Here is a 23,961-nt window from a genome sequence, read left to right as displayed (position 1 = left end):
AGGCTTGGTCAATAACAAAGCTCGGTTTCAATTAGTCGGGCACCTGAGGAGAGTCCAAATATTAAGGGAATTATGGCCCCCGAGGTAACCACACAGGGGAACCACACATTCTTCCCCCCACAGAAGTAGCTAAGGTTACTTTTGATGACCACCCACCACCACGCAACACATTTTCTGGAACCTAAAATAAGTTCACCCCTGAGGAGACACAAAAAAAGTGAGCGTAACTGACAAGGTTTTGGGTTTTTTTTTTTTTTTTTAATATATCTTTATTTCTCAAACTCAAAGCTTCATTTCATCAACTTCTAACACATCCTGCATTGACAAGTGATTTCTCTTGCATCGCATAAGAAGGTCAGTGACCATTACACCAAAGAAGAAACGTCACACATTTAGGCACCACTAATAAATTACTATCTCAAAGGCTGTGCAAATCTAGAGCAACAAAAAAGCTTCCAATTTAGTCTAATGAGTATCTTACTTTTTACCCATTGTCATTTGGAAATTAATGGATAAAAACTCTTAATTTTCCTAAAGCCGCTATTTTTTAATCCATTTTAAAAAAAAAACACATTTAACGATTTCCTCTTTAGTGGATCATCTTCTCACCTTCCTATGCAAACACACACATCAATTTGCACCAACTCTCACTAGCCCAGGCAAAACTCCAAGCATTTTCTTTTGTTGACATTTAACCTATCTTTTTTTTTAAGTGATAGCTAAAGATTTAAAACTGAACTCACAAAAAAAGCATTTTCTTTCCTGATCCTCACCTTGGATGTCTCCAAAAATAATCCTGAAAATTTGCCAGGTCTTTTTAAATATACCCCCCACCTCCCCATCCAACCCCCTCCCACACATACACACACATTCACCTCCCTTGGTCCTCTGAATGTAATGGGCTGAATTGGAGTATGTTCCAGAGTCAGCTGGGACATTCATTCTGGTCTCTGCCAGATTAAGGATACGAATTTAACCTTGGCAATTGGAAGGGCTTTCACATTACAGAATTCTCTCAAAGGGTTCTCCCTGGTGTGGAGCCCCAGTCAGACACCCCAGAAGTAATAATGGCCATGATGAGCGTCAGGGTCCCTTCTCACAACTGGATAACTATCATTTATTGTCTGGAAGGGGACATTTGAGCTCACAATCTAGCTGCACCCTAAAACAAGGCACCGGCACCAGGAAGTTAACTAGAAAGGAGGTATTCTGAAAGTTAGGACGTTGCTTTCGCAAAGTTAAGAAAGCATCGAGTTAAAATCCTCACCTACCATGAATGTAAGGGGTTCAGGCTAGCCTAGCAGAGACGCTGAAGGACAAGCAGATTTGGGGCTTTAGCAATTTGCTTATTAATGCATCATCACAAAAAAAAAAAAAAAAAGGAAAAAGGAAAAAAAAAAAAACCCCACAGGCTCATACACAGAGCTCACTAACTCAAATCCCCAGGGAAAAATCAAACTGGGGGAAAAACTTGAATGCCAAACCACATTTGTTACTATGTATCAGGAACCCAGCATCTCTCCTACTCACTCATCCTGGGCCACACAACACACATGCAGTCAGCAGAAAACCCTGATTTGAAGGTGTTAGGGAGACAGAGTTTAGTTATTGAGTGAGGATTAGCGTCTTACTGCCAAGGTAAGATTTAAGGGTGAGACTGAAGCTCGGGGCCAGGAATGCAGTGTGTACCCTTCTGCCAACACAAGGGGAAAGGGTACTTGCTTTACTCTCCCTGCTGCTCAACCTGCTTCTGAGAAGCAGGCTTGGCTAACAAGCTGCATACTTGCAGAAAGCATCAGAAAACTGTGCAGAACCCTGGAGCACAGGAGACTGCTTAAATGTACATTAGAACTTGCACTTGAACGTCAGTGCCCTTGGCCACTGCCAAGTTTCATGTTACTCAACACACAGAAAAGAGGAACCACCGGACTCAGTGCAAGTTCACAGAGAGCCTGGTGCTTGTGTGAGCAGCGTGAAAGGCAGGTTTCAGCTAGAATTTCCAGACACCTGAAATTCAAGGTTACCTGGTCTATTCTGAGGCAGGCAAAAGGTTTGTGGAGTAAGTGGAGACACCACTAGACCAGGGTGGTGTTTCAAAAGCGCAGCTTTGGTTCAGTGCAGCTTTTTACCCTGGTGGTACCAGAACACACGTTGACTCTCCAACTCGAAAATAGCCGGGCTGAGCGAGCACTTCAGGCAGAGAGCAGGGATTCTAACAAGCTGGGCCACCATGCAAATGGCGTAAAGAACCATGGGGGGGGGGGGGGGAATGTCTAGCAACTTCTGTGCTTCCATCCTCAAAGAACTAATACCAGATAGGGGGGAAAAAATAAGCAGAAAGAACTCCAAGGTCAAACTGGAAATTTAATTACTTGATGCGGACCTGATCCTATCTTCATTGGGAGCTTTATGACCCTGAACCCCAAGCCTTCTGGTAGGTGCAATGCTGACTTGATTTCTGTTAGCAAGTGCTTTCCTTGGCAGTTTCATCACATTTCAAAGCTTTGGTTCAACAGATCTGTCACTTTTGTGCAAACATGTTGCCATTGGACCACACGGGAGTCTTTTAAGGTCGCGGAAGACCACATCATTTTTAAAGTTGGGATTTGGTTCTTCCTTGCCCCCCCTTTAACACTGAAGCAGCCCCCGACACACACCCATGTGGAACTGGCTTTGACTCAAAAGCCAATGAATTCAAATGTCACTGGCTCACAGGGAAACAGGAGCCAGTTACACTAAGTGGCTTCAATTTACCTATGACAGCACAACCTGGATACGAGCTAAGCCTTGGGGGTCAGTCATGCCCCATCTGTTCTGAAGAGGACCAAGATATCACACTGTAGCTAAAACCTGCAATGCAATCTTTAGAAAAAGGTAAACCACTTGTTTTCTATGAAGCATTTCTGCATTAAGGCACCTTCATTGCTTAAAGCAAGGAGAAAGCAATCACTCAGGGCTTGGGGGATTTATGGCCACAGGAGAAATTTAAAATCAGGAGCCTGGGTTTGATTAAATCCCCCTTAAGAAACCAAGCTGGCTGGCAATATAGAGTTTCTCTGCCCTTGACACCCTAAAGTGATGCTTTCTAAGACAGCCCACAAAAAAGTTTCAAAACACAAAATCCCTTATTTAATCTAGTGGGACAGCCTAGGACTCTCCTGTTTACTAAGCTTGCTTTAGACTAGAGATTAACACTGTTTTTCTTCTAAAGTGCAGAATATAAACAAGTATGGTCAAATCTACCAGAATAAGGAAGATTCCTCTCCATTCACTCACTTCTTCCCTAAATACACTGGAATCCATCACTCCAAGGGGCCTCAGCACCACTGATGTACACACAGGCCTGAAGGGACACTAACCCTCTACCTCACACACAGCTCGGGGGCAGCAGGTTCCATTCTAAAGCCATGTTAAGCACAGATCATTCCACAGGTCACTCAGCTCTACTGAAATTCCTGAATTCATTGGCTGTCAAGAAAAATAAAAAATAAAAAACCTGGAGGAGAAAATTGCTACTTTTGGGGGGAAAAAAAAACCACACACACACACACAAAAAATCAGCCAAAGTACTCCAGGAAAACAGCTTGCCGTACTTGGAATGGGACCAAAACGGGTTTCCAATTAAAACATGGGAAGACCCTCACACGTCAGTCACTGCCGTGACTCTAGACTCAGCACAATCCTTAGTCTTAGGAAGAACAAAATGAAAGTGATGAGCTGAAGAGGAAAAAAAGAAGTGTCATTCGATAAGAATTCCTTAAAGAAAAAAAAAAATTGAACATTCATGTTTCCTATTTACAATCACCCCCACCCCCACCCCCACCACAGTTCTATTTTAACATTATGTTCCACATTTTATTATTTTTTTTCAAGTTACATTTCAAGAAAAGGTCTGTTTTTTTTTTTGTTTTTTTCTTTTCGTTGTTTTTTTTTTTTTTGGTGTGTGTGTGTATGTTTTCTCAGCAATAGCTCACACAATTCCTCATGATGGCACAGCATCTACACCATAAACCACTTGCGACCAGACCTCAATTCTCCAGCTACTGGCTTTGGTTTCCTGATGAAAGAAATCCTCAACTCTGCTGACAGGGAATAAACAAACATAAGCAATGTCGTCCCTTGAACAAAAGCTAAGTTGCAGGAGCAACCTCACGTTGACCACTTTCTGCCTGACTGAAATGGATGCGAGCAAACAGACTGTCAGCACAACTTCCGCGTAACTAAGGAGAATCCCAAGTGGGAGCCAACAGCACCGACTCCAGGCTCAAGGGAAGACGAAAAGCACGTCACTCCACACGCGCTGCCTGAGCGCTTTCCTAACCTCAACTCCTGCACAGAGCTCAAGGCCCCCTGGGCTGATGTTTGGGACATGACATGTTAGTGTCTATCTTGGAACGATGTGGGTAGGTCACACTTCCTATAGCATTTTCCCAAGGGGCACAGGACTAATGGGTCCCTTTAGGGTTGGCTCATGATATACTGTAGACCCATTCCAATGGGTGCACAAAGAAACAAAAAAGCAGAATCAGAGCTGAGTTCCCCTTTAAAAGCCACACAACACCTACATCTAGAAGGAGGCTCCCCTAGCTGAGAGCCCTTGCCCTAGTGGGGTCCCCACTGTGGAAGGAAACCCTCAGGTCTCAAGGTTAGTTACAGGGCAGCCAGGTAGGATACGGCTGGCTGTAGGTGACGGGGGGTTGGGCCACGTAGTAGTTGTTGAAATTGCCGTCACTGACGTACGGCGCTGGCTGGTAGTAACAGGTGACGTTGGTGGCACTGGGGATGATGTTTTGTTCTGCGAGCACACGCAGAGCCAGGAGGGAGATAAGGTTCAGGGTCTGTCTCCGCTCGTGCCCCATCAGGCACACGGTGCTCTCGTTCACCACCCTGCGGAGGATCATGAGGTAATCGTACTTGCTCCTCTCTTCCTCGGCAAAGTGGTTCTGAAGGTAGGTCTCCAACTTCCTCTGCTGTTCCAGGATGTCCGGGAAGTCGATGAAGAACCTGGAGCACATGTAACGCTCCAGAGTTTTGATTTCTTCCTGGTCCGCGGGCCTGAAGTCCCGCACGAGGAGGTTGCTGTACTTGAGCAGCCCGCCGCCCCGAATCTCTTCGGGGTTCTTGGTGGCGATCAGTCTGTTCTGCAGGTGGTCGAAGGCTTCCTCGAAGTCCCCGTACACGCTCTCGCCGATCACTGTGGGGTGGAGGTGCTCGGAGATGGGGCTGCCGGAGCAGTCATAGAAAAAGAGCAGCGAGTCCAGGATGATCTGAAAAGAGTCCACGCTGAACTCAAACTGCCGCCGGATGGAGTCGACAAACTTCAGCTCCACGTTCCTCCCGTTCTTGTTGGAGAGGGAGATCAGGCTCCAGCGGTCAGTGTCCGTGCAGACCTTCACCAGCTTCTGCACGTAGGCCTCCTTCAGAGTCACCGGGCTGATTTTCAGCTTGCTCACCCCCTCCGGCAGGAAGTTCAGGAGGGAGCACAGAACCACATCTCGGACCAGCTGAAATTCTACCTCGGTGGGAAGAGCCACGTGAAAGATCAGATCCAGGTCTTTGCAACCCAAGCCGTTGTCTTTGACCAAGACGTGGCCGGCGGCAGAGCCATTCAGCCGGACATCCTGCACGTTGATGCCGGCCTCCTCCAGCCGGCTGCGGACGGTCTGGACGATGTCCTTCAGGGTTATCTCCAAGGTTGGAAAGTTGCCTCGCCCGTGGATGGGGACGACGTCGGTCAGGACATCATGCAGCCGGCTGACCTGGTCCCAGTTGAGCACGCTGAAGGACGTGCAGTCCCCGGTCCTGCTTCTCTCCTCTGCCATCTTGGCGGATGTTCTTGCCAGGGACACTGAAAGTGAGGGGGCGAGAAGCAGAGTTAGGATTCACCTTTACAAGGCCAAGCAGCTTGAGGGACTCAGAGAAGAGGCGGATTCTTCTCTGCACAGTTTCCTGTAAACCGGCCATAAATGGCACCTACTGCTGGGTGTTGCTGGGAGGCTTAAATGAGTTAAATACGTCAAGAATAGTGCCAGCAGGAAGTAAGGACAAAATACACAAAGTCACCCTCAACTGAAAATTTGATAACTTCCTGACTTTGTTTTATGTGCGTTTGTCTACCTGTTTTGTCTGCGTGAGGCAGGGGGATGGAGTGTGCACGTTTGTGTGAAGGGAAGCAAACTTATTACACTCAATACAACATTACTCAGTAGAGGGCCTAAAGGGTTTGCTAATTTCCTTTGTTTTCTATGGAAATGACCCTCTCCTGCTGTTGGTTTCCTAACTGCACCTTCAACCCGTTGATAGCTCTGCCACAACACCCACACACAGAACACAGGAACCACAAGAAAAGACTTCCCTCACTCCACGCATAGATGAATTCTCAACTCTGGGCTACAACCACCCCAGTTCAGTCCTGCTGGAACCAAGTACCCTGAAGTCCTGTTAGCAAGAACCCCATGTCCTTTTCCTTTACGGGGCAGTCTACCCTATAACAAGCACTTGGTATGCGGGGTAGGACCAAGGAGCTGTTTGAAGGACCGACCGAATTCCTGGCTCACAAAGGGTTAGGTCAGCTATGTAGTGGAACAGCCCTGCCCAGCAACGGGGCCCCACACAGCATGTGGGAAACATCCGCAGGCATGTTTGACCTTTCAACTGTGTTTTGAAATAGTACCTGATACTACCTAAGGAGAAGCAAGCTGGCACGCAGAACTAGGAGAAAAACATCACCTCTTGTACTTCACCTGCTAGAGCCACAAAGTTACCAAAGTAATTTTCAACCCAGCTATACTTTTCAGAAAACAAAACGCAAGCCATTCCTGGAAATCCTAATATATAAAAGCAGATGGTGATATATTAGAGAGTCAAGGTGTCTATGGATCCACAGGGGTCAAATATTAGCTAGTTAGAGGTAAGACCGAAACAAAAGGTCCAAGGTGCTGCCGTCAGACTTCACTGCAAGGAAATAGTCTCCTCACCCCCTTCACCTTTCTGACTTGTTGGACACACAAAATGACAGCCCAATGACTTCTGAGGTTTCAGTTTGGAAGTGGCTGCTTTTGAATGCACGTCCAGCATATGGTGTCCTGGGGTTCCAACTTGGATTTTCAGTCTTGCCTTGGTGTCAGGCTGGGCCCTTGCCTTATCTATAGCGCTCTGCTTGTCAGTGTCAGGACGCCACTGGATGCAATGAGATGCAAGTTCCAGGAGCCATTAAGAAGGTGGGTGAGAACACAGCGCATCAATACAAGGCAGTGTGCAGTAGAGAGAAAGTGCAATAGGAAGGTAGAAGGAAGCAGTGTCCTCTGATTGGGGTGAGCACAAAGGCACAAAGACTTCACTTATGGCGAGGGGACACAAGCCGACTGAAAGGCAACACGATCTCTCGGCGGGAATTGAGGGGCAGAGACAGCATGCAGCCAAGGTCTGACCATCGTGCCCCTCTCAAGCCAGTCACAGGCTCCTACCAGCATGTCGGTTCTTTAAAGAACTGAACCTGCTTGGCTGGCAATGGGAAGGTTGGGTTCCAGGAAGACCAGTCCAGGAATAAACGTTCATCTGCTTGCTACAGAAAAATAGTTGCCAGGGGGAAGATAAAAGCTTCCCTTCAAACCTGTTTGGACAATGTTAGAAAGCCCTAGGCTACCTAGCTCATCCTACCAAAGCACTCCTGAACTCAGGACGCCAGGCAGAATTCGTGATGAAATACTTAGTGTTTATTGTGGCTGGTATTTGGCTTCGAGTCAGATTTGGGACCGTCGAGCTTTCTTTTTACTGCGTTCTGTGGACACTTGGTTCTTTGTGGCCCCTTTTATGGTGAGAATACAGTACACTCGTGTCTATTATATAGGGCACGACACAAGGACATTCAAAGGATTACAGAAAGGTATGGCTGTAGTTTGTTTTTTTTTTTTTTTGAGCCACTGTTAAACTCTGATTTGGTGACATGGATTTGGGTCAGGCATGTTGACCTACCTATAAAAATACACCTTGCTTTTGCCCTGTGTATTCCTTGTGACTATGCTTCCAAGGCTCACGTTTCTGATACAGGCAGAAGACGTCACAGCAAATGGGGGGTGAGGAGGAGGAAGGGGGACAATTCAATCTGTACTTGGACTACAAGGAACAATTAACTTTAAGAAAATCTCCAGGGAAAACCTCAATAGTGTTGCAGAGGAGAAGAATTGGAGGAACGACTTTTGACTCATGCCTTTCTTTTTAAGGAATTGATTTAAAAAAGAACTGGTCTAGCGTTCAAGTCAGGATTATTCCCACCTTAGAACAGTGGTTCTTAGAGCAGTGAGGATCCGAGATGAAAGTTATCACTCCTTCTCTGGTAGGGCGGAGAGGAAGTACACAGGCGTGAGGATTTCCCTATATTTTTAAATCTCTGAACTTGGAGTAGATTCAAAGTTAGAATCTGGTTTAGACTGAGAATTTGTAAGGGTCCCATCAGAGGAGGGGCAGAAATAGCCAGCAAACTTACGAAAAATAGGAATGATGTATATTAGCCCTGTAAGAGATAGTATGAAGTCATACTAAATTGAAGCAGTGCCGTATTGGCACAAAAAGCAGACAAATTGATGGAACAGAATTTTTAAAACCGAGGAATAAAATCTAATACATAAGGGGATTAAGTATACACTAAAGGAGACGTTTCACGATAGTAAAGGGAAAAAATGGAGACATCTGGATTTTAAAAACTGAATCACTAAAAGTGGCTCCTTGTCTTCTGCCAAACTAAGATCTAGATGGATGATTCAAAGACTGACGTGTAAAAGATGAAACCCTAAGAGTATTAGTAAAAAACATGGAATTTATGTACACTTACAGAGAGAAGGTAGTCAGTCCTTTCTAAACCTCATAAAACATAAAAGTTACTGAAAAATCGATACTTTTGTCTTCATAAAAATTAAAATATCTACATGGTAAAAAAAAACGACATAAAGAAGTGAGAAGACAAAGGAAAACATATGTAATATGAGGCAAAGTGCTCACTGTCATAATGAACAATGAGCTCCCACAGGTCTGAAAACTAGAACCCAATAAAAGAAGGGTCAGAGGATGGGAACAGTGGCTCAGCTGCATAACACAGTCAACCTTCCTTAAGGGATGGGCAAATGAAAACTTCCAGCTATTCTTTGACCTCTCAGATGGGAAGGCTCCACAAGCAGTCACCTGGGGTACACTGCCCATGGGTTCTCTCTGGAGAACCATGTGGCACTCTCAGTTCTCAGTGGACGTACCCTTGGACATAGCACTTTTACTTCTAGGAAATCGACTGTGGGTTTTATCCTACGGGTGTACTTGCAAGTATCAGAGAATTATTTATAAAGCTACAAGTAGTCATCAGGAGATGGATAAATGACACGATGCATGTATATGGCAGCATACAGATGAATGCAGTTGTCCAAAAGAATGGTGGCAGCTCCATGTGTACCAACGTGAAATGCTCAAGATTTATTAACAGAAAAGCAAGTGCAAAACTGTGTAAAAGCACGAGTCTATGCTTGGACAATTATGAACACGTCTGGGCACATACACAGTAGTTCAACCTACACCAGATATCACATCTAGGTTGGGAGACAGAAGACAAATTTATTTTATCCCCTTTGGAAGTTAGAACCTATACATATGTTAGTTGAAAGGAGTTAAAATTTTATGAGTTGTGTTCTAACAGCTTTCCCCTAGAAGCCTTCTACTTGTTGGCTACCTTATGTAATTCGTTCATTTCCTTTCCTATCCTTCCCCACAATCCCCATATCCATGTGCCCAACTCAAAAACATTTAGAAGCTTCTCCTCCAAGCCTTAAACTGACTCTGGGTGGTGAACACACAATGTGATACATAGAGAATGTATTACAGAATTGTACCCCTGAAACCTATGTAACTTTACTAACCATTGTCGCCCCCAATAAAGTTTAATTAAAAAAAAAGCCTGAAGAATTTAAGCAGAAGTGAAAATGGATGGCGAAACCCATAAAATCCTCTCCCACCTCTTCCCTTAGGTGGTTGAGGGAATGAGAGCCACACACTGGGCCTGTTTCGTTTTTTCCCCTGAAAAATGAAGGTGCCGATGTGTGTGTCAAAGCAAATGAAAGCGCGTATCGTATGAGCCGCCTCACATCAATTCCCATTCCGTTCTCACAAGCACTCTGAAGGGGCTACAACTGTCCCCTTTTCACAAATTGAGGAAGAAGGATCAAGATTAAGTGAGTTGACCTCAGTCCCTCAACTCCGCAGTCAGTGTTCTGAATCTTGGAACTGGCGACAACTTCCACCAGTTCTCCCTGCTACTAAAGTGATCTTTTCTAAAATAAGGGATGTTACTGGTCCTACCCAAAAAGGGAAAGAGCAACCTTCTGGGAGCCACGTACCTGTGGTACCTTATCTGCCCCCGCCCCCCACCATTCACACTGTGCCAGCAAAGCTTCAATCATCCTCCACTGCCTGCTGTAGTGTGGACTCCAGGTGAGCAAAGGACAGTAAGTGGTCACCTTCAAGGACACCAAGGTGGCTTAGAGGTGCCCCTCAAAGAGGGGCCAGAGAAGACAATTCACTGGCCATTGTCACCGTCGGGGATGTCCCATTTCTCAGTGGGGCTGCATACCAGCTGTGTCATCACATAAACGTACTAATCCTACCCACATCCTTTCCCCACAGGGTTAATTCTTCTTCTTCGGACACTCAGGTAGGTACCGAGAGATGGGGCTCTTTGTGTGGCCACAGCCACGGTCAGGGGACACCAAATGTGACGGGGTGTTTAGCCAAGTACCCTACTAGGAGCCTCGAAACCCTATCTGACAACATCCCGAATAGGCAGCGAGACGGGGGGCTGTAAGGGCTTCCTCTGGATAAACGCATTTGACTCTTCCAACAACGCTCCTCAGGGAGATATGGTGACACCTCCTTTATAGATGAGAAAACAGGGGAACCAAGAGGACCTCCAGGGATGCACCACTGGGAAGTGGCAGAAATGGGATGCAAGAGGCTCCTGGAGGTGGATACGCAGGTGTGATGTTGGGGAGCGGGGAGGGCGCTGAAGACAAGGTACTTGCTCAGGCAGGTGTAGGACGCGGATGGCAGTAAGAGGAAGGAAAGGCGGGGGATGTGAAGGTTTTTATAAGCTGGAGGGAAAGAAGTTGGCCAGACGGGCTAAGGCTCCCCGAGTGGGGAAAGGCCAGAAGGCAGGAGATGCAGGCAAGGCAGAAAGAAGCATGTAGAACTAAACTATCTAACAACTGTCAGTACACAAATGCTCTCCTTCAAAACTATCACGGATTTGGGGGGTGTAGGCTGCCTGGCAGAGCCACCAGCACTGAAGACAATTAAGTAGAAAAACGCTAATAGTTTTCCTAATGTTTGTTTTAAAGGAACAATGGCTGGGAGACAAGGCCTAGGGTCCTCTCCTGAGGGAGCTCCAAGTTGCAGGGTGAGGTTGCAAGGCTGTGGCGATTTTAGAGAAATCCCATCCGGAAGGAAGAGAGAATCCAGGAGTGAAAGGAGCTGGGACAGTCAGCTTGCTGGACCAGCATTAAGAGGGGGAACAAATGGCACAAGAGGGAGATTTTAGGAACGGGCTGATCTTTATCTGGGCAACTAAGGCACACGGTTCTGTTCAGAGAATAAAGGAACAACTGCTAGGGTTCACTCTGATGGCTGGAAGGTCAGGAGTGTCCATCTATTGATAAAGCAAAAGAACGGGACACGTCCTGCAGACAAGGGGGCCACTTTATCAGGTCCAGGAAACTGGTAACCCAACTGGAGCTGTAGAGAGAAGGTAGGTACATTTGCAAGAAGCGGCCAGGACCCGGCGGGCTAGCGCAGGAAGGAGAGCCGGAACCGAACTGGAAATACAAACAGCCCGGCACAGACAGACCCATCCGTGCATGTGGAACCCGGGGACCAGACACCTGCCACTTTTCCCACCTGCGTCCAGTTTGACCCTTGACATGCCTTTGTCCTTGAGAAAAGAGCCAGGCGCTTTAAATGACCGTGGGCTTGATATACACAGCAGCAGATAAGTGGGCCGAAAGGAGGAAAACCAAGGTCAAGGTGGAGTTAGCCTTCTGAAGAGAAATCCTCCCTTACTCCTTGAATTCCTAGAGGGGTGATGGCTTGAAGTTATCTAGGACCAGGGGCAGCCTGAGGAAGCCTTTTGTCTGCTGGCTGCCAGCCCCCTCACCAGGGCCTAGGCCCCACCACGAGGGCGGCGGCGACATTCTGGGGACTTCTCCACTGCCCCCAAACACGTTAAAAAGTCACTGATAACTGAGGCACACACCTGTGTGTATTACACATGGAATAAAAGTTTAGACTAGTAGACGGCCCAAAGCAATAGAACCAGATAAAATAATGCCTCGTTTTTTAAAAGGACAAGGTAAGGTACTGTGTTTACTTTTCCCAAGAAGTGACATTTACAGTTCCCCACGCAAACACCCACAAACACATTCTACCTCTACTCAAACAAACAGCGGTCGCATGCCACAAAGCTGTGCCCAGAGAAAACATTTCTAAGTCAGTGACACAACAAAGCCCCCGCAGAGGGTCTTTTCTCACTCTGCGCTCTTGACCACATTCGGCTCTCCATCTATTTTTCTCAGGTTTATCAGCATCCTCTCAGCCATTTAACGTGGGTGTTGACCGGAGCCAAAAAACTTGGTTGGATTCCCACAGCCCCTGGGATGCTTCTCAAGGAAGAGGGGGGTCCCTGGCCAAAGCTGGACCTGTGCTGCCTCAATTTGCCCCAGGCGTTTTGAGTTTGAGGGCCCCCCCCCATGCTCTCCCTTCCCCACTGATGTCAACATACGGTCTGAACGGTTATCACTGAGTGGGCTGTCCACAGACACCCGCCCCAAGAAGACTCCAAACAGAAAGCTCATCCCGTCTTTCAAAATAGGAGGCGTCAGCAAGTGTGGCTGGAGAGATAACACTGGGGCTACACAACAGCATGACACAGAATCAAAACACTGGCCCACACAGCATAACAGGGACACCACAAAAGTTTTCAAGTGCTTACATGACAGGAATATGCTGAAACCATCGCAAATGTCAATATTAACAAGGTCAAAACAGTCATCTTTAGACGGAAGTTAAGCAGAGGAGCCTTAATTCCACCCCCCCAAGGGGTCAGCATTGTTAAGTGCCAGCTACACAACTTGAACAGGAAATAATCCTCGTTGGTACAGGGTGCCCCCTCCCTCCTGCCAAATGCCTCTTTCTAAATCAGAGATGTTACTGGTCTGAACTCATTCAAAGAGACCTCCAGAGCCGGCCCTACTGTTTCAGAGACTGAGTGGACTGGGAAAGACAACATGGGTCCTAGGAGGAGACCGCTTCCTGCAAGGAAGACTAAGGTTACATACCATCCACAGGGTTTAAGGGCTGACGGCCTCCAGGTTTTCCCACAGGTTGCTTCCACAGGCTCCTTTACCACTGAACTCTCCTGCTTACAGCTTCTGCACACTTGTGTGCTGTCCAGATGAGGGCCTCAGTCTACTAAGTCCTGCCTCATCACGGGAAGCATCCCTGGGCCTTCTCAGGAAAGGCACAACAACTCTTAGCTGCTCCAAAGCAGCATTTCTCATCCTTGAGACACACACACACACACACACACACACACACACTCACTCACACATGTCTAAGCCTGGCCTCCACTTCAGTGAGGACGCTAAGTACGCAGCCAGTTCCATCCAGGCTTTCATTCTGCACAGACGCTGCGGAGTTAACATTTGTGGAGCAGGTACCTGACCTCCAGGTCTGAGCACGGCAGCAGCCTGAGTGAAACACCACCAGGCTGGTCCCTCAGGCTGGAGGGGTGGGATTCAAGTGAAGGGGCAGAACTATAAGATGGCACCTGTCTGCACCCAGTGCGCCTGAGGTGGCCGAGCCACCTGGTCTGCGGTGTTCCCACACGTGTGGTGCCATGCGAGCCCTGACTGTGGCTCACTAAGAGGATTATCATGAAATCAGCAGGGCCCACGCCACGTGCGGTCACTAGCCATCTCAGGTACATCTTACTTCAAAGTGATTTCCCTCTTGCCTTTTCATATTTTGCTTGTCAATATGTTTTAATTATTGAAAATGGTTGGACTCCTTGTCATCTGCCAGATTTAATCTACCGTTTTTTGAAATTCTATCACCTTATGCTGATTCTCTACGAAACTGTAACAAAACAAAAACACGCAAGGGATCAGACATCAAACGTCCTGTTGTTCCAGGGTCAGGTCTGACTCACAGCGTGAATGGTTATCAGGAAGTCGGCCACGGCGACTGAATTTCCTTTCACTCCTTCAAATATCTGAGTGCCTACTATGCACCCAGTGCTGTTATGAGCTTAGGGGCCATCGGAAAGCAAGAGACAAAGATCTCTGCCCCTGCAGAGTTTATACCCCAGCCGACACTCCTCTTCCATAACTTGTGCAGTTAACACCTGCCTCCCACACACGGAGAATCGAATGTGTGAGTCAAACACTTTTATTGATGGTCAGACCCGCGCTGCCCTGTCGCGTCCCCAAGCCTCACGTGGCTGTAAGCACTAGAAATACAGCAAGTCCAAATCGAGATGTTCTGTGCATGCAAGATATACGCTGGGTTTAGAGGACTTGGTACGAGGAAAAATAAAAAATTTTATATGGATTACAAAGTAAAATATTTACTACGATGAGTTAAATTAATAAAATTATTTTCACCTGTTCATGTTTTAATGCGACTAAAAGAAACTTAAATGTGACTCTCCTGTTTTTATTGGAGCGCGCTGGGCTACTGTCCTTATGACAATGAGGAAACTGACGCCTGAAGAGGTAAAGGTGCTTCTAGGGCCAGAACCCAGGTGTTGTGACAGCCAAGGCAGCCTCGGAGCAGGGAAGAGGTAGAGAGAAAGGGCCTGGGCCCCGGAGACAGCAGCACAGCTGCTGCCCAGCCCCACCACCCGAGGCTTAGCACCCACCCCAGCTCTGCCGCTGCACCAGGGTCCTTCCTGCACAGTGCAGCTGCCTCACAGCCACTCTACAGGAATGCCAGGACTGACCAAGAGCACGCAGAGTTGGCTGGCTACCGTGGTCCTAATGCCCACCGCTTCACTATCGTAAGCACAGGTCAGGGACAAATAAACAGGATGTGTTTGGGAGTAAGGGGTGGCCAGCCAGGGGAGGTGCAGGGCTGCCCTTCTCCCATCTTCCTAAGGGCTAAGCACAGTCAGAGAAGCTCATGGCGACATGATGGGGTGGAACAGTGGACGATCCGTGGAAAACTCTCTTCTCAAAAAGTGTTTATAGGGAGCTAACATGGAGACAGGAGGGGACTTTCTGTGCTCATCCAATTGAAGACAAAATTTGAAGAAAAAGAAACAACAACCTAGAAAACAAGGCAGAACTGTACAGAAGTACTGTAGAGGCGGGGTACGGGATATGGGGGTCCTCAGACAGGGTATGATCACAAGCCCCTGAGAAGGGACCGAAAATGGACTGAAGGATGGTACGGAAGGAATGGCATTAATTTGTTCAAATATTTGAGTAGGTGTTCTGTGAGGCACGGCAGGGCAGTTGGGAAGACTCCTCCACAAGACGTCAAGAATAAACAGAAGGTCAGAAAGGTACAGGTCCTGCTAAGACGCTCAGCCTCTCAGCCTCTCGGGGGTTGGCAGTTCCCCTGAGTTGTGAAGCTGGTGTTCCAGGCACTGAGGACTAGGATTGGCCAGGGGCGGGGACAGGAGCTGGTTACTGCTCTCATCGAGTTGCTGTCTGTAGGGCCCTAACCAGGTCAGTGATGGCATGGGAAACAAAAAATTAAAAAGACAGAGAATCAGCAGAACTGGCCACCGCTGTGAGCCTGTGGTGAGAGAGAGGCTGAGCGAGCCCTGCCAGGCGGGTGTTGGGGGATGGGCAGCACAGGAGACACTTGCAGGAAGCAGGTCAACAGCTTAAGGGGTTTCAGCTGCTGGCCAATTAGTGGCCACTGGCCCTCAGCTCCAAAGAAACACCCCGGAGGCCCCCATTTAGAGAAAGGCCCAGAAGCCACCCTGCCTTGTAGGCTAGGAGCTTTTGCTCCAAAAGGCTGCAGCCCCCTGGCCCACCAGGAAGACACCTATTTAAAGCAGCCCCCCTCTTTGAGAGGGATGGCAGGCAGATGCCAGCAACCAGGTATCCAGTTACCAGGAGCACCTTCTGCGTGGCAGGCCCTGCTCTAGGTGCTGGGGGTTCCGCAGTGAGCACAGATCCCTGCCTTCCTGGGGCTCACATGCCGGTGGCTAAGACGGGCAAGAGAAAGCTGAGAGCCTAAAGGACAGTGAGAGGCTGAGCCAGCTCCAGAGCATGCCCACTGGCCTTTGCACACACCATCCCCTTTTCCCCTCAGCACAAGGCCACCTAGGAAGCACTGAACTACTGACCAGCTCCATCACTTACCTAAGAAACACTTTAGGCAGTTTAGTGACCAAGACCCCAAAAGGCTCCAAGACTGAAAACAGCCTGCAAACAGCCTACACAGAGAGTTGCTGACCATCAGCCATTGTTTATTAGTTTTCTCCTGTTGTCCCAAGAAGTTCTGCAAACAAGGCTAGGACAGGCTATGGGGTCTGGCTGTACAAAATCTATTCATTTTAAACAACTCCTAAGGCTATTTCTTACACAGCTGGGTTATACAAAGATGTTTCCTCTACACCATTTAAATTCCAAATAGAAGCTTCCGAATCGTGCAAGGATAAAAAAGTCTGAGCCCAGAAGTCCTGGAAGCATCTCAAGAGGTCAACACCAGTGCTGTACCCAAGTGGCCTGAACACTCTTTAAACACAGAGGTGCCTGCTCCCCCATAATACAGCTTATGCCAATCTAACATGACCCAGGCAAAACACCAAGCTGGCAGAACGCACTTTTCTATATTGCCTTGTTCACCTCTGTGACTATGCACACACAAAATAATGAACCTTATCAAACCAGAGGAGTAATGTTTTATTCCAAGTAACACCTCAGACTCTGCACTACCTGTCCTTCACACACACCCCTACAAAGCAACAGATACAGTCCAGTATGAGACCACGAAACCCAAAGACAACCCAAGTTTAACTCACAAAACCAGTCTTGGCTTCCCCAACTTCTTTCAGTAACACAAAGAAAGGTTTACCGCCTCCTCTCAAGGCTTTGGATTGTCATTCTTAACTGACCCCTTGCACACAATACATCAAAGATGAAAACCAGGTACTACTTACTTGGGCAGTTACACAAAGGTCATTTTCTCAATTTGTATCCAGTGTGTCTGGTTACTGGCACCAGGAGAACAAGGGCAGTACAGTCCCCGCTCAGTTATCTTTATTGCCAGGCAGTTCCCTGAACTTTCAAAAGCAAGAGGACCTCTCTGTACCCTGGAGCACAATCTGCTCCAGCCTTGAACACTGGGGATGGAGGCTGAGAGGGGCACTCTCAGGAGATGCGAGGCGAGAGCGGCTACAAGTCAGGATGGGATTGGGCGCTGCTCCTCTGTACTCACAGGATGGCAGAGGAACTAAGTAGGGGGGCCTCGGGAGCTCAGCTAAATCACTTTCACGTTGCTGACAAACAAGCCAAGGGCCCCACCTATCCCTTCAGAGCTGCCCCAACTTAAGCTCTGGCTACAAGGTCGGTATTGTGGAAAAAACTCGACATCAAGTGTGGGTATTAGCTCTCTGTACACACACTGACGTCCCTGATGAAATCAGGGACCTCTGTTTTGGGTAACGATTTAGAAACCTGGCAGACAAAACAGGATATTCTGGGACTCTCCCCACAGCTACCTGAACCAATTCTATACAATATACACCCAAACTTTCTTTCTAAAAACCCCTTATTGAGAATAAACGTATTCTAAAGATACGAGTATACCTTAAGACATAAAGTTTCAGTTATCTCAAGTAAAAGCTTGACTCCAAAGATATTAAGTTTTCCATCTTCACAAACAACAACAGCAAAGGACAGAATTCGTGCTGGAACAGCTCAGACTGCTTCCCTGAAAGCGAAGAGAAAAGTCAGCATTCTCCAGACCCCACCCCAACCCCTTGACACGGGCCGGGTCTCAGGTGCGGGTCTGGCCCTGCCAATAGTACTTCTGGGGATTTAAGACTCAGCAGAATTCTTGGTAAAGGGTTCCTCCCACCCTCACCTTGCTTCCTTGCCAAATCACACACGTTGAATGGTTAGTGTACCCAACAATGGCCCCTCTCATTCCGGTCTTGGAGGGCAGCTGGGCCAAGCCATGAGTCTACTTCAGGAGGATTTAATCGCCTTAACTTCATTTCCTGGGGAGGTTCAGGTTCCTGACCCACCTACCAAATATCCCGAATACCAACTGCCACAATACAAATGATTACATAGTCTTCATAAACCCTCACAGGAGTAGGTGCACTTTAAGCGCTCAGTTAGTGGTTTGTATGTGATAACGCCATTTAAAAAAAAAAAACAAGTTAAAAAGGCAGCAGGTCCCTACTTAAGGATTTGGGCAGCCCTTGCAGAAAGCCGAGCTCTGGACCCACAGGAGAGGGGAAGGGGACTCGGCTGACCCCTCCCTCGGGGTCCAGCCAGGACAGTCGCTTCTAGTGAACAGCATGGGTCAACTCTCCTTCTCCAGAAAAAGTCGCCAGGCGTTTTTCCAAAGAACCCCGCTAACTTGGAGGAAGCGCAGTTTTTTTGTTTGTTTTTTTGTTTTTTATCGCCCGCCGGCGTTCTGTGTTTAGGTGTCCAGGCTGTCAGTTTGTGCCCGTCAGGGTCTTCGCCCTCCTCCGACTCTTGTTCCACCTTAGGGATCGGGGCTGCGACACCTCCCGGGGCCGCGGCGCCTCGGAGCCACCCACGGCACCGCTAGCCGAGCCAACTGACTGTCATGGCTTTGCGTCTACCCGGTAAACAAGTTTCATTTCTCAAAGGGGAGGGACCAGGTCGCAGACACCGTATTCCCGAGAAGTTGCCGAGAGAAGCGCAGCGCACAAGCCACTCACTGGGATCACTTGGCTGCTCACGGTGTCCCCAGTCTGGGGCGAGTCCAAGAAAGTTAGGGATCTCTGCCCTCTCCTCGAAACCCCGGCCCTAGCGCCCTCTCCTCCCCGTCCTGATACCAGCCCCTGACCGCTGCCCCTGCAACTGCGCCTCCCGAAACCGCCGCAGCGAATTCGCGGGCGGGCCAGGCTGGGAGCGCGGGTGGGAGCGCGGGTGGGAGCGCGGGTGCGAGCGCAGGTGCGAGCCCGAGACACCGCAGGGGAGGGAGGGGAGCGGGGCGCCGGCGGACACCTGGCAGGAGCCCAGTGTCCCCATCACGCACTCTGCGGCCGCCCCGCCGCCCCGGGAACGCGCGGAACAGGAACTCGCTGAAGTTTGCCAAACCCCGGCCGAAGTCTCTGGAAAGTTGCAGCTCCCTCTCGGAGCGCCTTCTGGCCCACGGGGGCAGGGAGTGGAGGGGGAGCTGTCGTCGCGGGAGCTTCAGGGGAAGGGAGTACCGGGTCCCGGCACCTGTCCCCACCTCCCCTCCCGCCCCCGCGTCCCCACCGGGCTCGGCTAGGACCTGAGCTCAGCTCGCCTGGGACAGACCCCCGAGGGCAGGGTACGTGGTTCTCTGGGGCGGCCGAATCCTCGCACCTGTGCGACAGGGGGCCCTGGACTCACCTGGGTGGCGGAAAAGGAGGCGACAGCGGCAGGTCTTTGGCGTGGGCAGCCCCAGCTGGAGCGGCGCGGTCACTGCAGCCCCCAGGCAGCGGCACTGAGTGAGCCGCCTGCCGCCGCCCCCTTCGCTCTTATACCCGCAGACACGCCTCCACCCGCCGCCCCCGCCCCGGCCCCCGCCCCCTGAGCCTGCCTCCCGGGGCAGGGAGGCGAGGGGAGGAGCCAGCGCCCACGGGATCCCTCCGCCTGGGCGCTGACGGCGAGGGTCCGGCGAAAGGTGCCCTCTGATTGGCTCCTCGGGTGAATGGTTGCCGAGAGACGAGTAAATCTCCGGCGTCAGGAAGGGGCGGGGGTGCCACGGGAGGTAGCACCGCGCAGGCGCCATAGGGAGGGGGTGGGTCGGCACCCCCTTAACTTGGGAGTTAGCGGGCCTCCCTTACTTTAGGCTTTGCCCCGCGCCCTTCTCTGCGGTTCCCGTCCCGTAACTTTTCCCATCTCTGTCCAGCTTCCCCGTAGGCCTGTGTTTCTTCTGCTTCTCTGGGAAGTTTCTGGTTAGTTCTCTCCAGGACTGGAGAGTGAAACCCCCACGCCAACCTCCGGTGTGTGTTTTGAAATAGGAAAAAACTGGCTTCTGAGCCGGGGAACTTTCTTGATTCCCCAAGCAAATTGGCTAGAGGTCATTGGGGCAAAGGGCCGATGCGGTTGGGACTCTGGCCGGGAGTTAACCACCTGTGTGCAGTTAGTGGGACTAAGGGCCTCGAGGAATCCATCGCTGTGCCTGGCAGCGGCGACAGCCTCGGCCCTGCTCGGAAAGTCACAGGGCTCAGGCGTGTGTGTTATGCAACATTCAGGCGGGGCCTGAGCACCACCCATTCGCTCCATACCAAGTGGTGTAGAGTCCAGGTTCTAAATTCAGATAACCTGGGCTGGGATCTGCATTCACTCCCTATCTGTAAGGCCTTGGGCAAGTAACTTAATCAACCCTCCGTAAATATCCATCTCCTCACCTGTAGGATGGGACTAAAAATGGAACAGCCTTATAGGGTTATATAAGTATTAAATAAGAAAATGGAAAGCTATTAGTGCCTAATAAAAGGTGCGTGGTAAAGGCTATTTATATCAAACAGTAACTTATTTATCAAGAACACTTCTGCTCCTCTATGGGATGGTAGGGGAAAAGTTTCCCAGGTGCAGTATTTCCCTACCCCGCCCCTCCCATTCCTGCCTGAACTAAGTGTGGTTTCAGTGTCTGCCAGGATATAAAGAGTTCTCAAATATATGCTTCCCTGGGGAGAGGGAGGTCTCCTGGAACATTGAGATAGGAGATCCGTATGAGCGCTGGTAGGAAAAGCCACAGTGACTCTATTGTGGGACATGAAATCAGGATATACTGTTTTCAATTTTTGTTTTTGAGGTATAAATTCAGTAAAGTGCACAAAATCTTATGTATACGGGATGAATTTCTGCATATGTGTACACCCATGTAATTGCCTCCCAGATCGAGTCATAGTCTCCAGCTTCCTCGTGCGCCTTCCCATTCAGTGTCCCACAAGGGTGACCCCCATTCTGACCTCTGTCACCACAGCTTAGTTGTACCAATGTTTGAATTTGATATGGATGAATTACATAGTATGTGCACTTTTGTGTCTGGCTTCTTTCCCTCAATAGCATGTCTATGAAATCCGTCCATGTTGTTGCATAGAACAATGGTTCATTCTTTTCCAATGCTGTGAATTATTTCATTATACTGGGGGTGCCAAAAAAATGTATACAAGTGGACACTTTGGGTCAGTATTGCTCAAGCAGTAGTTGGCCATAATCAGAAGTGTCTGGACGCTGATGGTAACCACTTTGAGCACCTCTTCTACTTGCAGAAGTCGAACGTGACTTGTATTCATCTTTTGTTATCGGTATATATTGAGTATTACAACAGTTTTGTCCTTTCTTAAAATGTGTATACGTTTTCTTGGCACCCTCTGTATATTCAATAATTTATGTACTCTTTCTACTGGTGGATGTTTGGGTTGCATCAAATTTTTACCTGTCATGAATGAAACTGCTTACAAATAATCTTTTTTTCCAGTTTTATTGATGTATACTTGACAAATAAAAATTGTATATATTTAAAGTGTACTACATGATATTGTATATATATATACATATATATATATATAAAATCACAAAATAAGTTAATTAACATATCTATCCACCACCTCACACACCGTGTGTGGAGGGGGGCGGGTGAGAACACAATTATATAATACAGTGTTATTATAATCGTCAGGCTGTACATTAGATGCCCAGAAGTTACTCCTTCCACATAACTGAACCTTTGTCCCTCTGGCCTACCACCCTTCTTGTATGTGTCTTTTGGTGGACATAAGCATTCGTGTATGTTGGGTTTATACTCAGGATTAGAACTGCAGGATCCTTGAAGCTTTCAATAGACTGCCAAACAGTTTTCCAAAGTGGTGTGACAGTTTATATTCCAGCAGTGGTATGAGATTTCCGGTTGTCCCACATTTTTGCCTGTGTTAATATTGTCAATCTTTTTACTCTAAAAAAGGGTGTGTGTATTTCACTGTGATTTAAATTTCTCTGATAATCAATAATGTCGAGAAACTTTCATATGCTTATTGGCCATTTTGATACCCTTTTAGTGAAGTGTTTGTTGAACTCTTCTGCCCATTTGTAGGCAGTTGTCTGTCTTACTGATCTATAAGAGTTCTTTATATATTCTGGATGTGAGTCCTTTGTCCAATATAAGTATTACAAATGTCTTCTCCCAATCTGTGGCTTTCTTTTCATTCTTCTGTTGTTATCTTTTGAAGAACAGGTGTTCTTAATTTTAAAGTCTAATTTATTAATCTTATTTCTATGACTAGTGATTTTTATGTTTAAGACAGCTTTGCCCAGCCCAAGGCCATAGAGGTTATCTACTTGGTTTTCTTCTAGCACCTTGATTGTTTCAGCCTTTACACTGAGGTCTGTGATTCATCTCAAATTAATTTTTTGTGCAGTTTGGGGTCAGAATTCATTTTTCCCATCTGGCTATCCAATTAGCTCGGCACCACTGGTGAGTAGTTTTGCTGAATGAATGAATATTTGTTGAACTGAAAAATTCAGTTAAGAAAACAAAGTGATCGGTTGCTTAAAATCCAGAGTGTCCCTAAAAATCCAGGACGTGTGATCACATTCACATTAATGCAAAATTATTACATTACACTGGCCCTTGGGCCGTTTCTACTTTTTCAGTATCTCATGGATACCCTTAGCACAGGGAGCCTCAGGGTCGAACACAGGTCAGAAATTCTTACCTAGAATTTGATCTAGCATGGTTTGGTTCTACCTTTGCTCAGGTAAAATTTTGTCCAGCTTCCTGACCACGATGCAATTCTGTGGTAAAGAAGAGAGGAGAGCCAAAGCCCAGAAGACAAATTCATTATTCATATAGGTGTATATATTTTTCCTTGGGCCCCTTTTTTTATTTCTGGAGCATGACTTGACTTTTCTAGCATTTTGCTTCCATTGTTTTTGTTTTATTTTGTTTTGTTTTTTTAAACACAGTGTTCTTTCTACCTCATAAAACTGTGGCACCTTGGAGCTGGAAGGCGTCTCAGGAAGTCGCCAGGTACTGCCCACTGGATCTAGACCCACAGAGTGAATCTGTCCTTCCGAAATTACCGGAGCCACTTTCTTGCCAAATTCTGGCCTCTGCTGGAGCACATCCAATCAAAATGGTTTAAAGACCTTTGCATTCTAAGTGAGCTGTTGGTGTGCACCTAGGAGAGCGGAGAAAAATAAAGCAAAGGGAGGAAATAATGCAAGTGTGCCTCACTTGTGGTCATGACCCTGAAAACGTTTTATGTCTCAAGAGAATCTTATTTTAAATACCCAGGCGAGCAAAGAAATTCTATCATCAATCCTTTTTGGAAGGCAAGAAAAAAATCTTTTGTGTAGTGCCCGGTTATCTTCATTTATCAGTTTCTTCAGTCTGGAGTTTTTGTATTACTTTATCTCAAGGTGGATCACCCTGATAAGTGTTATTGGAATGCCCTGCTCTAATATCTTATCTTTCTTAAAATGATTTTTAAGCAAAGGTTTTTGTTTTTTTTAAATTGCTCTATGTTGGCATAGAGAGAAGTGCACAGAACCACACGAGCACAGCTCAATGAACTTTCAAAAAGTTAAACAGAACTTTGCCAAGAGCACCCAGACTGAGAAATGAAGAAGCGCTCTAGCACTTGTGGACCTATTTGCGCCGTCTACATCGTGGCAAGACTCTGGTGTGGGCCTAGGCGTGACCTGGCTTTCCCCCTTCCACCTAGAACTCCCGCCAGTA

The 23,961-nt window shown here is 47.8% G+C and overlaps 1 protein-coding gene across 2 annotated transcripts; it reads right to left on the bottom strand.

Annotated features, from left to right (window-relative positions):
• Nucleotides 1-243: 243 nt before the first annotated feature.
• On the bottom strand, nt 244-19,754 carry TENT5C (terminal nucleotidyltransferase 5C). Of its 2 annotated transcripts, XM_074318378.2 has the most exons (3): nt 19,623-19,754; nt 17,853-17,976; nt 244-5,848 (listed from the first exon to the last, which is right to left on the bottom strand). In XM_074318378.2, the coding sequence occupies exon 3, from the start codon at nt 5,820-5,822 to the stop codon at nt 4,647-4,649; it is 1,176 nt and encodes a 391-aa protein (XP_074174479.1). In that variant the 5' UTR covers nt 5,823-5,848; nt 17,853-17,976; nt 19,623-19,754; the 3' UTR covers nt 244-4,646. The 2 variants fall into 2 exon arrangements, with proteins under 2 accessions (XP_074174479.1, XP_019586161.1); XM_019730602.3 differs by lacking the exon at nt 17,853-17,976 and having other exon boundaries at nt 19,623-19,734.
• Between the last annotated feature and the right edge of the window lie 4,207 nt (nt 19,755-23,961).

The sequence above is a fragment of the Rhinolophus sinicus genome, chromosome 7 (genome assembly GCF_057876585.1).
Source record: "Rhinolophus sinicus isolate RSI-liver-muscle chromosome 7, RSI-T2T, whole genome shotgun sequence".
Classification (NCBI taxonomy): domain Eukaryota; kingdom Metazoa; phylum Chordata; class Mammalia; order Chiroptera; family Rhinolophidae; genus Rhinolophus; species Rhinolophus sinicus.
Note: the sequence above shows the minus strand (reverse complement) of the source record. Positions and strands in the feature narration are given on the sequence as shown.